Consider the following 18,233-nt stretch of genomic DNA (forward strand, 5'->3'; position numbering starts at 1 on the left):
TGTTCACCTTCAGGTGGGTAAAATCTTATCTTATAGGTAGAGTCCCCGGGAACAGTTTTCTCAGAGTCTTGAGGGAAGGAGTTTCTGGAGGTGCTGAACAATAGCTGCTGCTTTTCCTTCACGCTGTGAAGCTCCAGCTCATCCCAAATCACCTCAAATCACCATCTCAGTTAATCAGGTTTAGGTCAGGGGATTCTGGAGGACAAACGCCTTTTTTATTGTTTACTACATAATTGTTTTCTTGTATTTAATATTAATCTACAATGTAGAAATAAATTAAATAAAGAAATAAATATAGAAAAACATTGACACTGTATATAGTGTTGGTGTTTTTATTATTCCTGCTACTTTAACCAAAAACTATTTGATTACTGACTTTTATAAAGAAATAAAATTAATATTGAGTCAAATTGAGCTTAACCTGCCTTTTACAAGTTTATTATGTGGTCCCTTGTAAAAATAAACTGCCAATTCCTGCCTTTATTCTTATATTCTGTTACAGAACAATATGTAGGCTGTTGCTATATGTGTATTTACTAATGTAAAAGTCAGTAATGTAAGTCAATAACACTCGTGACGTATTTCCGTGTTGCACCCAGCAGTGTTAACTTTCACTTTGTACAGGTCGGTTTAAAATGAATAAATAAATAAACAGAGCAGATATACACGGAGTACTGAACACACGCCTGGTGGATTTATATTACTGAACTACTGAACAACTACCTGAAATGCATATTAATCAGAATGCGTCTCTGAAAGCGGAATTTTCTCCTTCTAAATCAAAAGTGAAAGAAACCTGAATCAGGGGGATGTCCAGAGTTCACCTGCCGTCAACAGACGAGCCCTCCGTTTTATTATCCTGTTAAAATATCAGTTTAATCGAAGCTGTTTAGGAGTTAAACCCAGTAAGAGCTGCTGCTGCTGTTTATTTGTGTATGTAACGTTAGGTTTACTAGGTTAGGGTAAGTGAGCGGCGGATATGCTGGAAGTCCTGGTGTTCGCTTGTCTGCAGGCCCTGGCGCACAGTGAGTATTATAATATAATATAACATGCTTTCCTCTCAGCGCTGTTAGATTAGCTAGCGAAGATTTACAGCAGCCGTTGTTTCCTTTATTATTTGAGATAAATTACGCTGCAGAGAAAGCTCTATTTTAAGCATTAGTTTAAATATACTGCCCTCTGCTGGACTCAACAGGACTCAACTCTAAAGTCTTTCTCTCTCTCTTTTAAATTCAAGATTTTTTTATTGTCACATCACAGAGTACAGGTGTACATGTGAGGGAAAAACTTGGGTGCAGGTTCCCACTAGCCTGCAGAGAACAAGATTTACAACAAAGAGTAGAATAATGAAATAAAGTAGAAGTAAACAAATAACTATACAGTACACAATACACACAATAACAATACACATGATGACCTACACTATAGACATATAATATTTCACAGATATATGTTAAATATGACTAAATATATAAATATACAATGCTATATAATGCTATATAAATGTGCAGATACTAGAGTGTGTATGTGGAATTGAGGAAATAGTCCACTAGGTGACAGTAACTATATTATTGAAATAAAGCAATAAGTATGAGGCACAGCAGTAGTGAACAAAGATGAATATCCATATATCAGACATTTCAATCCTTTCGTTATTTTCTTTTCTATTGTAAGTTATTTAATTCTAAGTGATTTAATGAATGATGAAAGACTGTACTGAAACCCACCCATCACTCTATAAACAAAGACACTCAAAACACACTTTGCTCAAAGAGACAGGAAATGTCTCTAACTCTTTAATCCACTAAGAACAATTCATCATCTACCTGAGTAGCTGCTGTGATCATGTATGATCTGTATGTCACAGTATGTCACATATCTCTGCACCTTCTCCTCTACATCACACACATTTAGACTGTGCTGTGTCTGTCTGTACCTAACTGTCCTGGCTATTAAATTGTCTCTTGTCTGCTGTTTTTATTGTATATATTGTTGTGTTTTGGTGTGTGCAATTTATTTTGAACTGTTTGTCCTGTGTTGCAGCATGGTTCCACGGAAACATAATTTCATTGCACTGTGTATTTTTAGTCAGCTATTATGACAAATAGATCAAATATAAGTCTAAATAAATCTAATATTATTTGCGTTTTTTTGATAACTATTTTTTTGGATGCTAAATTGGTCCAGCCATAATTGCAATAAACAATATTATTGTCTTGTTAAGACACAAGTTTTATGGCACTAAAATAATGCGAATTTAGTAGCACAATAAAAGAAAAATAATTAACTTTTCATGCTTAAAAATATTTAGACATTTTAAATAAATTACACGCTTTAAAAATTATCCTACAAATAATAAAATAATAAGATGAAAGTCCACATTTTGGCCATGTGATCTTCTTGCTTAAAAAACAAAATGGCCAATATTAGGGTCAGCAAAAATAATAGTTCAGTGTTCAATAATATAATTACCTTAACAGGCCTATATTGTATATATATATATATATATATATATATATATATATATATAGGCCTGTTAAGGTAATTATATTATATTATTATGTAGTAACATTTAGTACATAAATAAAATAATCAAGTAAGTAAAACCTGTGTTGACATCACTGGATCCTCTTCGTAAATCACATTTTTGAGGTGTTGTGTCCATATAATGTACGATAAGTCGATAATGTAATTATGGTGACAGGCCAAGCCCATATATTTATATATGATCTATGAGTGTGCCCCTCTCCCTTTTCTGTAATCTCTCTCTCTCTCTCTCTCTCTCTCTCTCTCTCTCTCTCTCTCTCTCTCTCTCTCTCTCTCTCTCTCTCTCTCCACCCCTCCCCCTCTCTCTGTGTGTCAGGCCTGCAGGGTGCTGATGTGGTGCTGTCCTGCTCCTTCATTGAAGAAGGTGGGGGTATGATGGGTGGATCTCTTTTTACCCGCACTCCAGCTACTCTGGTCTTAAGGGACCTTGTCATGACGTCTGACCCCTCACAAGACACTGTAACCCCATATAACCCTCCTGACACTCCTAATGCGGATGATCTCATTTTTGAGGTCACAGGTAAGTCGCAGCAGTTTGTGCAAAGCTACTTTTAAGTTGAATTCTGTATAGGCAAGAACCTGGCAATACAATACAGTTACACATAATGAATAGTATATTGTGATTTTGTGAATTTAAGAAAAAAAGAAGATAAGATAAAAGAAAAAAAAACTGTTTTCCAATAATACTGTCTCCCACCATTTGTCACATATAAAATATTACTTTTAAATTAATACTGTCTTTTTGAGAATTCATACCAAATTGCAAAACATTATATTGAAATACTTTGATATACCAATATTTCCTTACACCCCTATGTTTAAAATTTATTTTTGGTTAATATTTTGTGTGTATGCTGTTATTTTTGCTGAAATACAGTTTCTTGTGTTCTTCCTCTCTAGATTTCTTCCTTTTGTTCTTTCTTTCTTTCTTTCTTTCTTTCTTTCTTTCTTTCTTTCTTTCTTTCTTTTTTCTAAGCCACTTTCAGCTACATTTTATTATATAAATATGTGTTAATATGGTCTAATTAGTCACTTTTTTTTCTTTTCCCATTTTCTTAAAGCATTTATCCATTCTTTTTCCTGTTTTGCTCAGTATTATCAGTAGAGATTCCAGAAGCAGAGTCTCTGCTCCATGCTGATTGTAACGAACAGGAGGTTGTGTGTGAACTGAGTCGGTATGTCCCACGAGGAACAGAGCCTGATGCCCTACCTGCGCATTTCATCAGCTCCATTCAAATAGAAGGAGGCGGAGTTGGCCTCACTTTAGTGCTGCAGACAATCTCCAATGAAGAAGCAGAATCAAATGTTCCACCACTAATGCAGAGCAAACTCCAGCTTCCTCTCAGCCAGTGGGGAACACTACTAACAGAGGGTACCACTCGTTTAAACATAACCTAATTTTGTATGTCCATCTATATTTCCATCTATTTGTTTATGCAACTTTGCTTTTCTTGTCATTAAACAGTTTCCTTCATGCATTGAAAAGAATTGGCATTTGGTCCCCTTATATTCTTCCCATCCCTGCATTCCTTTTCCTATTATTGACCAGTTGTCATTCACCATGTTAACCATAATATTTCCACCAAATTTCTTTCTCCCATTATTTTTTCTCTTTCTAGCTGTGTTCGTAGTATTCTCTCGTTCTCCATCCCTTGCCGCTCCTTTAGGGGATGATGCTCTTCTAGACTGCGGTTATAGGCAAAAGGACACATCTCAAAACCAGGATGTAGGGCTTGAGTGGCGCTGGCAGTATAAAGGAAATGGGAAAAGGATTCTGGAAATTAAAGCCCAAGGAGTTGATAGTGAAGAAGGGACACAAGGTGAGTGACAGACTGTATTTAAAGTAACCGCTTGTATATTTGTGGAATTTGGGAAAAAGAGACTCTTCTTAAGATACTTTTAAAATGAAGAGAGCAATTCCAGCCAGCAAACATACCATACCACTCTTTTTAGAATGGTTTTAGAATATTAAACATTGTAGTGATAGTAGTGCAGGATATAATACTACCATTCATTAGAATATTTGGTTCTCTATTAACTCAGGAACACTGATTCAATAAAAAAAACACATAAGGACAGCGGATTTAAAGTAGTTGTTTTTTTTACTTTTAGTTGGACAGTGTTAGTTCCTCTCAGAATGGAATAGGGATGACAGCACTGTCATACACATATATTATTTTTGTACATTTAGTTTTAAGAGATGGTGCTACAACCAAAACAGATTTTCATGTAACACATTTGCTGGTGCCCATTAGAAAATGTTTGCAGTAACAAAACATTTAACAATTTTAAATGGCAGATGTATGGCAGTTTGGCCAAAATGTGAATCATAGTATTCTGGTGGTTTCATGGGACAGGCACTTTTATAGGTTTGCGGTTTATTCTTGTGTCGAGAGTGCATAGACAGGGGATGGTAAAAGGAAGGTAGAAAGGGGTTTGGATTCAGTCTAGATGAGAATTATAGATGATAATAAATTTAGGAGACTAAATTTATCTGACTGAAGCAGAGTACAAACAGCGTACCAGCATGTCTAACTACACTAATGTTAGCTGACTAGCTAAAACTAATTGGATCACACTGGCCATTTTATGCTAACATTAGACTGAAAAAAAAAATATACAGAATATACAGCGATTTCTATAAAAGACAGGTAACGGTAGCTAACCATGTAAACTGTGGTGAGATTGTTCCTGACAGCTGGTTAAAAAGTCAGATTGAACCCACTATGTGCTTAATAAAATGCAGCCTAATAAAATGCAGCTTGTGACTAGTCATTGTGATTTGTGACTAGGATTGCAGGATTACTGTAAGATACAATGAAGAAAAATTATTTTAGATAGCTAAACTACTTAGCTAGAAGCTGGATGCCGAGCCACGGCTCTGTCCTTCTAGCGCGCTGGCTGCTCGGCAGTGCTGCATCAGCAGCAGCTCGAAAAGAAGCGGTGGCTGACTTCACATGTATTGGAGGAAGCATGTGTTAGTCTTCACCCTCCTGGTGGGTTGAGGCATCACTAGTGATAGCAGGAGTCCTAATAAGTGGGTTGGGTAATTGGCTGCGCTAAATTGGGGAGAAAATGCGAAAATTTTGAAATAAAATTATAAAATAAATAATAATAATAATAATTATAACCACATCTGTTATATTATTTTAAAAATTAGGTGATAACTCATCAGTTTTTGTCACATATGTGTATAATTCAGACATTGCACGCATATTTTTTTTTACCTGTAATGTGAAGTAACATGTTTAGGTTGTAAAGTGACTTTTACTTGGATGCAACTAATAATAAACTGTAAAAAGTACTGAAAAAAGTCATTAAAAGTATTTCCACACTATATGTGTCCCCCCCAACCTGCCTACGCCCTTGCAACCAACAAAACAACACCTCATGATATTATAGAACAAAAGTATGATTAATAAGTTAGCATCTCAGGTGCTCGTTCCAGCTACCACATATATCTCATGATAGTTCTGAATAATGTGTGCCAATATTAGCACAGGGACAATTAACTGTTAGAATTAGACAGGGAAAAATGGGCTGTTGTGACACTGAGGTTTATTGGAATGGGTAAAGCTACACATCATACTGCATCCAACTGGCAGAGGCACTAGACTTTTATAAAGTGACAATATAGCTTTTTCTTGGACAGTCATGTTACATTGAAGCGTGCAACTACTGTTGTTCACTATGTGTAATTTGTGTTTCCAGTGTTATTTTCTTGATTATTTCTCTTGTGTTTTTAACAGTAGTGCATAAGGAGCGAGAAGGAGTGAGTGCAGACTCAGTCCTACTGATCAGGGATGGAAATGCATCTTTGACTATGAAGAAGTTAAAGGTTTCGGACGAGGGCACATATATCTGCACCATCAGCACTGGAGCATTTCAGACTCAACAGATCATTCAGCTCCACATCACAAGTGAGTTTATTATCAGACAGGCAGCCCTCTTACTCAGGACTGTGTCTATACATTTTTAAGTTTAAGCCTTTCTTAACTGTAACTGCCCACTCACTGCACTGTCTGTTATAGAGCCTCCGAACGTTTTTCTCACTGAAAAGAAAGTGATGTTTCAGGACGAGTCGCCCCAAAAACTCAGCTGTCATTGTGAGCGCTACTACCCCTTGGATGTGCACGTATGTCCTTTACATCCTGTCAAGCCAGTTCTGAATCCAGTAATTTAAGATCAGATGAGCTCTCTCTCTGTCCCTCTCTCACACACACATTGAATAAAGTTGATGTATTAAATGTACCTAAATCAAATGTGTTCATTTCCTAAAGAAACACATTGCATTAGTGACATGTTTGTAACAATTAATGAGATTATTAATATTCTTAATATTAATATTATTTGTTGCCCATCTTTGTTGGCGCACACATTCTCACATCTGCTGTTTCAGCTGCATTCATGCTAAGGGTAGCTGACCCATTTTGTGTAGCCCTTCATTTAAATGCAGCAATACTCTGTGTAAGATTTTTTTAAAACTCTAGTTCTAGTCACATAGCAGCAAGCTGAGAATACGAATGAAATTCAAAAATATAGTTTGCAGCTTTCAATGGATAAAATCTTACACACAAAAAAATGGAATTAAACTTTTTTTTTTTTTATGTAAACACAGACAGGTTTATTTTTTATATTGTACATACAGCCTGCACATTTTTTTATATTTTTATGTAATGTGGATAATAGTAAATATCTGGATTACCGGTATATTTTACCATACTGTTTTTTAGAGAATTCTCAAAACTCTCTAAATCTAAATCTCTAAAAATATGAATGCTAACAAAATTCTAAAAAGACTATATGCAGCTGATTATTTATATATACTCAAAAACTATGAACAATTCTGACTTATTTACATTTTAACATTAGTGGAATTTATGTTTTAATGGATTTTCTATTTTATTCTAATCAATTCAAACCTTTTAAGGAGCAAATAATACATCCCTCTATTAGTTACAGAAATTGTGTGTGTGGTATACAGAAAAGTAATGGATTCTTAACCACGGTTTCACAAAGAACTAAATACAGAATACATAAATCAATTGCATACTACATGCCGTGTATTAATTTTCCGTAAAAACTGAAATATTTCACCAAGCATCCATGCTAAAATGAAAAGGACATCATTTAATATGAAGATGATAGATGTTTTAGTATGAAGTATTTCTGTAGATGTTTTTTTTGGTAACTATAAGGATGTTTTCAGCACTGTCTTTTCAGCACATAATAACATTTTGTAATGCAAACGTTTATATGTTTATATCTTCTGGCAGGTGGAGTGGATCTCTCAGACCCCCTCTGAGACAGAGGCAATTTCTCTGACAGAGAAAGCCTCCCTCTCTAGCCACCGCCAGCACAGCGATGGAACTTTCTCCCTCTCCTCCTTCCTCTTCATCCGCCCCTCTGAACACCCGCCTGGCACTGTTCTCACCTGCAGAGTCTCACACTTTGCCCTGCAAACCCCCAGTGATGTCAGCTTGACAGTAGATCCACCCGAACCAGGTTAGACAATACTCAACCAGAATGGATCAAGTACATTTTACTTTCCACTGTTGATCAATGACTGTAGGGTACATGGGGATGCACAGGTTATGGCGTAGGTTTCAACACAGAAGTATAAATTGGTCTTAAAAAGTGCCTTAAGTATTGTATTTGAGAAATAATTATGTAAAATGTAAAGAATTACAGAGTAAGTAAAAAGTTTGGACACCTTAAATTCAGGGTTTATTCATTATGATTTTTTTCTGCATTGTACATTATTACTAAAGTCATCCAAACTATGAAGAAACATGAGATTCCATACAAAAAAACAAATGTGTTAAACAAACCAGAGTATGTTCTATATTTTAGATTCTTCAAAGTAGCACCTCTTGCTCAGATGACAGCTTTGCACATCTTGGTATTTTTTCAGTCAGCTTTATGAGTTAGAATCAGCTGAAATGGCTTTTAGTTAACAGCTGTGCCCCATCAAGAGTTAATTACTTGAATTTCTTGTCCTCTTATTGTGTTTACGAGCATCAGTTGTAAAGTTGTGAAGAGGTACAGTTGGTATACAGTGAATAGCTCTATTTGAATAATGTTGTAATCCATATTATGGCAAAAACTACTCAACTAAGAAAACTACTCAACTAAGATTTCAAGAACGTATCCTCAAATGCAGTCGCAAAGACACTCAAATGTTATGATAAAAGTGGCTCTCATCAGGATCGCCCCAGGAAAGGAAGACCTGGAGTTACCCCTGTTGTCCAAGATAAGTTTTTCAGCTTTACCAGCCTCAGAAACCCCAAGTTAACAGCACCTTAGATAAGAGCACCTAAATATATTTTGGTTTGTTTAACACTTTTAATTTTACTGCATAATCCCTTATCTGTTCCTTAATAGTCTGGATGACTTCAGTATTCATTTAAAATGGAGGAAAAAAATAAATACACTGAATGAGAAGGTGTGACCAAACTTTTGACAGGTACTGTAAATATTTGTTCTCTTTTGGATATTCCACATTGGGTTGTATATAGTACTTATAAACTCCACAGTATTTAAACAAAACATTGACCTGTCTTCTTATGGTAAAACACAATTCCAGTAATGCCATATTTGTTATGTTTGTTGGGATATAGATGTGTTCAGGTCAGAATGAAAATTTTAAAAGTTTTTCTTTTAAATTTAGCAGGCAACTACTACTGGATGGTCCTGGCAACGCTGATTTTGTCAGCCCTGTTTTTATATCAGGCATCAAGATAAGTAAGTATAAAACTCTTTTCTACAGACTATTACAAAAAAAAAAAATATATATATATATATACATTAGGGCTGTCAACATTAAAGCATTAGCACACATGATTAATTTGTTATAATTATTTTACGCATTTAATAACGCCACCAATTTTGGCCCTTCCACTGTAATCCACCCTGGCCCTGTCCAATGCGAAGTTTTTTTTTCTGTAGCGGTTTGCTTGTGGTGAGAATGTGGTCTCGATCCGACCCAGCAAGCAGATGTACTTTTTTAACTGTCGCATTAAAAATAGTTTGAAAGCGCAGCGGTAATTTTTCAGCACTCTGTGTTAAATCAGCTTCACACTGCACAGGTATACGTGCTGGTACACAGAATCTTCTCGCTATATTTACTTTCTTGCCCCCGTGCCAGGCAGCTCTGACCAGAGGAGCCAATGTGCTCGCGTGGTTTATTTGTGCACATTTTAGTGTGTTTAGGCCTGTGTGAAACCAAACCAAACAGAGGGAGAAAACACCGCAAGTAAACAAACTCATTAACTGATCTGGATCATAGAAACCAAGTACAGGTGTGAAAACTTTCTTTAATACTCTGCAAATTAGGTTCTAATTTAGAAATCCTTACAACCAAGCTGAGATGTTTATAACAAAGTAAAAAAAAAAAGTTTACTCAATTAAATTTATTATTTTCTATTCCAGCACCCCACGTTGGCTTATGTAGTAGTATACTAGTATTAAAACTTGCGTCTTAAAAACAAAAAATTAATCAGTTAATCACAGAATATTGCTGTGATTAATCAGATTAGAATTTTTTATCGATTGACATCACTAATATATATATATATATATATATATATATGTGTATATATGTGTGGGTGTGTGTGTGTGTGTGTATAAAATATATTTGTTTAACCTTTCAGATGCTGAAATCTGTCTTGAAGTTATTGAAGAACTGAAAAAATGCTTATTTATCCATCTATTTTTTTATGGATGTACATATCACATACATACAACAAAGGTTACATTCACATTTTAAGCCCACTGATTAACGGTACACATTCATACATATAAATCATCTGTATCTGTCTGTAATAAGAACTAATCTGTCCCTCTGCTGACTCCCCTTAGATAAGGTTCTGTTGTGTAAAGAAAGATAACTTGTTTTCATAAATATAACAACAGGAATAATAATTGCACATATGATATTGATGTGTGATACATGCTTGAAATGGGGTTTCAGATAAAAAAAGATCCACACAGTCCTGTAAAAAAATCAGTTTTTGTCACATCAAGGCCAAAAATCCAATTTGAGTAATGTATCTTTAAACTGAATGTATCTTGAGATGATCTGCAGTACTGTAGGAACATTTGTTGTACATGTATAAATACTGTATAATCTGTATTTTGGGTTTTTTGCTTTATATGGTTAATTTTACTTTTCTACTCTTCTATTGTGCTTTTATTTTTCCTGTTATTTTTTATAACACAGAGTGTCATTCATGCATTAAACTTAAAGCTATTCAAGTGGTAACATTTACATAAAAAAAAACAATTGCATGAGCAGTTTGAAGATTTGTTTATTGGCATCAGCAAAAGTGTTAGGGCAAATAAGCATGCTTTTAATACTTCTCTGGATTCAGTAAATGGCTGTATGTGATTTGTTTACTGATCACTGGTACATCATTCATAAATGGCATTTACATTTAGCGCTGTCATACAATCTGTTTAATTCAATCAATACAATGAAAAAATGACAGTCCTTGCAAGATTCAACAGCTGCATTGAATAGAAAAATAATAAAGTTTGTGTCTATGAAGAACTTGGATTAAAATAGCATTTTACATGGCATTTCAAATAATTACTAATTTTCCTTATCACCTTTAATCAGTGTGTGAGTTTTTTTTTTGGCAGGCTCATAGGTTTTGTGTTTCGTACACTGATGAGCTTTTATGGAGGCTGTGAAGTGTCTCTTTTAGAGCTGTACATTAGGCAGTAGTTTAAGAAATGGACATTACAGAATAAGACTCCAAAGAGTCTTACATGCAAGTAATTGGACACAAATTAAATTCTAACATCTATTGTTAATGTGCGTGTGTGTTCATGTAGGCTTGTTTATCTATATGTTTTCACCTAATTCTGATTACCTTCTTTCAAGCTTTCAACTACATATTATTTTTAAACAAATCCAAAGAAGGAATCTTATCACAATCTTAAAGTGACTTGCAGAATCATGTATAGCCTCTGTATGCATATACGGATGTGTGTGTGGATGGAAATGTATGCATGTAACTCTACGGCATGCATGAAAAGCTCTATGTATGAAAATGTCTTCATATTTTTGCCTTTTTCCACATAACTGTGTGCCGCATCTATTCTCCGTTCTCACTAAGGCTTTCTGTTTTAAAAGGCGTGTACTGAAGCATGAAGGAAAGGCATAGAAGACAATGGTAATAGCTGTAAAAGCCTTATAGCTAAATATGAACAGAAGCATCTATCTGCAATGGTCAGGGTCACAATTACACATAGAGAAAAAGTACACTGAAGTTCTTGTTCATCTTGTTCAAGTGTTAAAGGGATGCTAATTGCTGAAGCATTATGAAAGTGGGAATTAGCAGGTTACGAAGTGTTGTTAGATATGTCAGTATCAGTTTACAAATTGAATCCTAAAGGTTTTGGAAGGTCACATGAGGTATAGATGTTTTAGCATTGTAGGAAGAAGAAGGATCATGGTCTCCCTTTTTTGTTTTTCATTCAAACAGTCTTGATTTTCCCTCTTCCACCTTTGCTTTTCTCCCACTCTTTTGTTCCCACTTAAACTCCATGTATGCTTTTCCCTATGTGGCATGTGTGTGTGTGTGTGTGTGTGATGCCACGCAGCATAGAGTAGGGAGTAAGAGATAGTCATTGTGAAAGCTCAGGTGGAAAGCTGAATGATGGTTAGCTCATATGAATCTGCTGATCTGCTAACTACAGTCACCCTGCAGTGCCAGATGGCTCGAGAGTGAAGAGAGAAGGGCGAACAGAAAAGGCATTGACTTAAAATGAGAGGTCTTTTGTTTTTGTTTTGTTTTTCCTCCACTTCCTTTCATTGATTTTCTCCTCGTCATAAGCTCATGAGAAGAAATACACTGTATAGAAAGGTAAAAGATAAAAGGGAAAGAAAACAAATCATCAGAGCTCATCACACCACAGATAATTACAGAAATGTATACACTTAATTCATACAGACAGTGTACTTATAGTTACTCTACTCTGCTACAGTGAGGCTTTCTTTTTTCAGCAGACATTTGCAGTGTACTGGGCACAGTTGCACGACATGAATAATTCACAGTAATCAAAGTGATGAATTATTGAGCTTGTGTTGAGGTGGTCCAGTCTGGGCCTTATACAGGCACACCCTGAAGCCACAAAAGCAGGGTCTACACAAAACAACCTGGGAAATTTCTCATGACACATCAGTACAAAATTACTCTATTCTAGTGTTAGTACAGAGACATGGCAAGAAATGTGTATATTTTTTATACTCTGCCGTTTTTACAGTAAATCAAACAAATGTTAGTTATATTTTTCTTATTTTATTGATTGAATGATTATGTACATAATTTAGTGTATCGACACGTATTTTAGAAAGAAAATAAAAAAGTTCAGTTTTACCCCAGACGGATAACCAAAACAGCTCAGCTCCCTTTAATGTCTTTCATAATAATATGTTCTACAGTTTACTGACAATTTATTTAAATCAGACAGGCTTAATAACTGCATAGGGGTCCAAAATCAGTGTGCCCAGCCATGCTACCTTACTGTCGCTAGGCATGTGTGCTTGTTTAAGTTTGTGATATGTCTAAATTAGGGAATACTAAGTTTTGTCTGCGCTTTTTTGTTGCATGGTGATAATATTAGAGTTAGGGTTAAGAAAGGTAGACAGTAGGACAACTTTTAAATGGTATACTGAATAAACTGGTTATTCTGCCCAGTGAATAATTTTTTTTTACATTCACAAGGCAAAAGCAGACATGTTTCAACATAGTTAATATTACATACATATAAAATTACTGTAGTACATGTCTAAAAATACAGCTATAATATAATCCAGGCAGTCCATAGAATATGCATGGCAAATAAGTGTTGTTTATTTTTTATGATTGTTAAAATATATACTTTTGTGTTCAAACATTTTTTTAAATGAAATACTTTACAAATGAATAACAGGACAAGAAAGTATAAAAATAGTATGATTATGAATATAAAAACATATTTCTCATCAAAAAATTATGAACATTTTTTAAACTTACAGAAGATTATTCCGACCACGATGGCTCCAATAATACCCATCATAATCATCATCTAAAGGCAAGGAAACAAAAAAAATAACAGAATTAAATCAGAATGCCAGCGCACACACACTGCAAACTGTATACACTATTCGAGCTTCTTCAGGTTAACATTGACAGCTTGTTAACACACAGATATAGTGCACAAAAACTAGCAAAGCACAGCACATGACACAGCTGTTCTCTTACTGGCTTTCTCTCTGTAAACTGTGTAACACAGGCTTTCACTTAGCTGGGCATTATTAGGCACTAAAAGCAGCAGAGGGATACATGCTGCATTAAGCAAACTCACTGCAGAATCGGCAGCTCATTAAATACGGAGCTGGATCTTCCGGCATGGGATCACCTGTCTAGTCTCACGCCTGGGCCATAATCCAGTTTTCCATCTAATCCAGGCAAGGTTTCCCCAGTACCCATCAATAAGCAAGGCTTGAGCCAAAAACTCCCTACTCAAAAAATGTCCAATCAAGAGGAATGTCCTGGAACTGCGCAGCTAGCAGAAGAGGAATACTGTCTGGGAGATAGATGTGAAAATGATGATGCGTCTGATTCTGATTTCAAGCGGTGCAGAAAATTGCTTAAAGCAATAACAAAAATATATTACTATATACCTGTGCACTCATAATACAGAAGCCAGAAGGCCTGTTTAAATTATATATTTTATTATTATATATTTATACCACTGGAACACTACAAATACACAAATATTATAGTAATATAATAAAAGCTAAAATCAGGTTAAAGGCCCAGCATTTAATTATCCACTGTTATAGAGAGAAATATATCCATGATAATGCAGCTCATTAATAAGACTTATTTATTGGACTAATGGGTTATATGAACCACTTGTACTGGTTTTGCCAGCTCATTAAAAAAAATTGGGATGTCTAATGAAGAGTATTGGCTAATCTTATTTGTATTGTTTTTTTCCCCATTTTCTCCCCAATTTTGCCCAGCCAATTAACCAACTCACTCTTTAGGACTCCCTCTATCACTAGTAATGCCCCAACACACCAGGAGGGTGAAGACTAACACATGCTTCCTCCGACACATGTGAAGCCAGCCACCGCTTCTTTTCGAGCTGCTGCTGATGCAGCATTGCCGAGTAGCCAGCGCGCTCGGATGAAAAGCGCAGCGATTCGGTTCCGGTATATCTGCTCACAGACACCCAGTGCTGCAGACATCACCCTTTAAGTGATGTGGGGAGAGAATGCCTTCTACCCACCCCGAGGGAGCAGGGCCAATTTTGCACCCTCTGAGCGCCAGCAGCTGATGGCAAAGCTGCATAAGCGGGGGTTCAAACCTGCGACCTCCCGCTCAAAGTGGCAGTGCTTTAGACCACTGGACCCCTCGGCGCCCCCATATTTAATTGTTTTGAAAAGAAAATGGTTAAAGCCCCAGTTATAAGCTACTGTGGTTAGTATAATAAATATAAGTATAACAAGTATATTATAACAAGTATAAGAAACCTATTCTTTTTTGTGTGGGTCCCAACCATACCACACCCTGTAAAATATTAGCAATATGCTACCATATACACTATCTCTATCAGTAAACAGGTTTGTTTAAAGCTGCTTTGTAACATCAATTGTAAAAAGGCAATATAAAAAAATTGGTTAATTAACTGACTGCAGGACTACCGCACTCCCAAGGTCTGACTAAGCAGCAGGGGCCTGTGAGTTTGAGATGCATGCCTTTTCTTACTCAACATAAAAACAAATACTTTTATTTAATTTTTCCATCTGTTGAAATGTGTTAATCTAATTTCCCACAGATAACTCACTGTAGACTTCTCAAGGCATCCTTTCATCACATTTATATTTATATTGTTTCTTAAAGCTGTATGGTTCTGAAGCTGATTACTTCTAACTGCCAGATTTCCATTGTATTTTACCTTGCAGTTTTTCCACCAATACTTGTTCTTCAGTTTGGCAGCACAGCTCTCAAATTGTGAGGCTCCAGCCTGCAGTGCATCAGCCCTGTCGTCCAGCTCTGACAGTTTCTGATCCCTCTCCAAGACTTTATCCACATTTACACGCATAATATCCACAACCTGCACAGCAGAACAGATAGGGTCAGCATAATGCCTGTTCATGTGTTTGATGAATATAGCACTTGGTATGTGTGGAAGATTATACGAGACTGTTATAAATATGAAATAAATTCACTTTTGAACAATCTGAAGGAACACCGAAATGGACGAATGAACAATGCATTTAATAATAAACAAAAACCTTCCAGCTAGTGGGAAAAACACCAACACCAATGTGTGACTACTGTAGATATATTTGATAGTGATAGTTTTCCACATGACAAACAATCACAGGTTGCAGTTTGCTAAAATGCATATAAAAAATTCTGGTATAGAGATTACATGGTACAAATAGTGTAGAGTTCTGTGAATAAGATTGTAGAGCACTTTACAAAACATTGCACAGTTCAGATATAAAAAAATGTAGAGCTTTTAAGGAAAGTCAGTAACGTTCAAATAAAAAGACTGTAAAATTCTGGTACAAACAACATGGAGTTATGGGACAGAAAGTGTTTCAGTCTTCTAGTAGAAAGGCTGTAAAAGCCAGTACGAGCATTGTATTGTCAATATCTGGAAAGGAAATGCATTGCATCAGACCTGTTAGAGGACCACCAAATAAAAAACTACAATGTTCAATGTGCAGAATCTTAAATACATATCGTCGTGTTCTTCTTTTGAGTGTTGGAGCCGTGAAATGACTCACACAACAACTTGGAATATTCTAGATGGCTGGAATTTACTAAATACTTGGATTAACGGAGATTACAGCATAAAAGGTCAGTGCTCTCTCTCAATGCGGTGGTAGAGGCTGAACCATTCACACCAAGGGGTAACAATCACACAACTAATTAAAAAAACAATCTTCCCCCACTATATTTCCCAACTATAGCCATCTAAAAATGTGATTGGCTACTGGAATATGTATACAGAACACATGATGAACTATGCTCTATAACATTAACCTAAGCACTGTATAGCTGAATAGCTGTGTAATTTCACTATCGTAACAATATTTTAAAAGTATATAATGAATGAAAGAAAATACATTTTTCACAGGGCCATAAATCACCCTCCCATCATAACCTCTGCATGCTCACCTCCTCCACTTGCGCCTGTGTCTGTTGTAGTCTGCGGTTGCTGGAGGTGTTTGGGGGAGCGGGAGGGGGGCCTCCACCTGGGGCCCCTTCTCCACCTGGTGCACCAGGAGCCCCTGGAGCCCCTCCTGGAGCTGCTGCATCTGGAGCTGACCTGAAAAGGGAGATATGGAGACGATATGAAGGTGCTGCCTTGTTCTTATGTTTCAGAGTTTTTTTTTCCCAAAGTGTTAAGTGTTAAGATTAATAAGAACACCAAAACACAGTCACTGGTCACGCACTGAAGTACATCACTGCATTGAACTCACACTCACTGTGGAATTGCGTAGGTTCTGATGTCATGTTGGCAGTAAGTGCTTTATTATTTTATTACCTATAATGCAGAGCTTCAGAACTTCTATGCGTAATTATTACAGATATAGAGGATCTTACAGAACATTACTTATTTATATATTTAAGGTGTTTCTCTCTTTCTAGAGCTATTAGACTACTAGACTTGCTTAAGCGTTACAATAATGCATGCTTTGTCGATACTGACTTGAGGAGACTATGCAGCAATACGATATTGTTAATGGACAAGAGTGTGCCCAGCAAGTCGATAAATGCGTGACACATGCACTGTCAGAAAAAAGGTGATGTGCAGATACTTTTTTTGTTTCTCAATTAAAAGTAGTGAAAAAACAACTGCAATCTTAGATGGCATAACTAAAGGTAAGAAACACATACAGTTAAGGGTCCCAACCCAGAGTTTTGTATATTTTTACGCGTGCACACCCTGCATTAAGTGTCAACTCTGGGGGAAAAAACATTACGCATAAAAGTTATTATCAACCCACAGCTAGAATATGGATGAAGTGAGCCTAAGAACCCTTAAACCCACCAGCTTGGTTTTAAAGATCTGGAGAAATGCCTCCATCAGTCCGCATTGGTACTCACATCGTGTGCGCAGTGATTTCCGAGAGGCTGCCTCAGTAAAGATGGGGAGAGAGACTCAGCGATACCGAGTGGTAGAGATATATAGAGAGAAAGAGACCTAAAGTCAAGAAAAAATGCAAGTAAATAAAAAAAGTAAAGAAGAAGGTGGATAAAGACCCCTTATGACCCCCTAGACTTGTGAGTCAAGCTGAAGGACGACCAGTGTGTTGGAGTTGACAGGGCAGGAGGTCTGCGCTGTGCTGGAGAGACTGCAGTAGCTGCAAGTAGGTAGAGCTGGGGCTTCAGCAGCAGTGGCGCATTAAAACGGCAAGAATATCCTCCTCAGAAAACACACACAATCGCACGTTGTCCAGCCACAGCTTTGTTCAGTCCTCTCCCTGTGTTTCCTTGCAATTTTCTGCTGTATATACTCAGGAAATGCATGAGTATGTCCTCAATATAATGGGATGGGTAAGAGTCCAGTCTGGGGGCTGGTCCCAGTGCCGTTTTAGAGCACTGTCCTCTCTGCTGCTGATTCTCAGAGCAAGTGCCTGCTTGTAAATCGGTGCGGAGGGGGGAGGG

At 36.5% G+C, this 18,233-nt stretch overlaps 2 protein-coding genes across 3 annotated transcripts; one reads left to right on the plus strand and one right to left on the minus strand.

The window, feature by feature from the left end:
* Positions 1-566: 566 nt before the first annotated feature.
* On the plus strand, positions 567-10,845 carry tapbpl (TAP binding protein like). Of its 2 annotated transcripts, none has more exons than XM_022673484.2 (9): positions 567-1,025; positions 2,864-3,067; positions 3,641-3,919; positions 4,167-4,367; positions 6,297-6,467; positions 6,579-6,682; positions 7,824-8,052; positions 9,221-9,291; positions 10,200-10,845. In XM_022673484.2, the coding sequence occupies exons 1-8, from the start codon at positions 980-982 to the stop codon at positions 9,289-9,291; spliced, it is 1,305 nt and encodes a 434-aa protein (XP_022529205.1). In that variant the 5' UTR covers positions 567-979; the 3' UTR covers positions 10,200-10,845. The 2 variants fall into 2 exon arrangements, with proteins under 2 accessions (XP_022529205.1, XP_022529204.1); XM_022673483.2 differs by having other exon boundaries at positions 568-1,025; positions 9,218-9,291.
* Positions 10,839-18,233, minus strand: vamp1b (vesicle associated membrane protein 1b). The gene is made up of 5 exons (XM_007250455.4): positions 17,673-18,233; positions 16,740-16,890; positions 15,505-15,663; positions 13,572-13,623; positions 10,839-12,407 (listed from the first exon to the last, which is right to left on the minus strand). Coding segments are annotated over exons 1-5 (381 nt in total). The 5' UTR covers positions 17,675-18,233; the 3' UTR covers positions 10,839-12,390.

This window comes from Astyanax mexicanus, chromosome 6 (assembly GCF_023375975.1).
Source record: "Astyanax mexicanus isolate ESR-SI-001 chromosome 6, AstMex3_surface, whole genome shotgun sequence".
Taxonomy (NCBI): Eukaryota; Metazoa; Chordata; class Actinopteri; order Characiformes; family Acestrorhamphidae; genus Astyanax; species Astyanax mexicanus.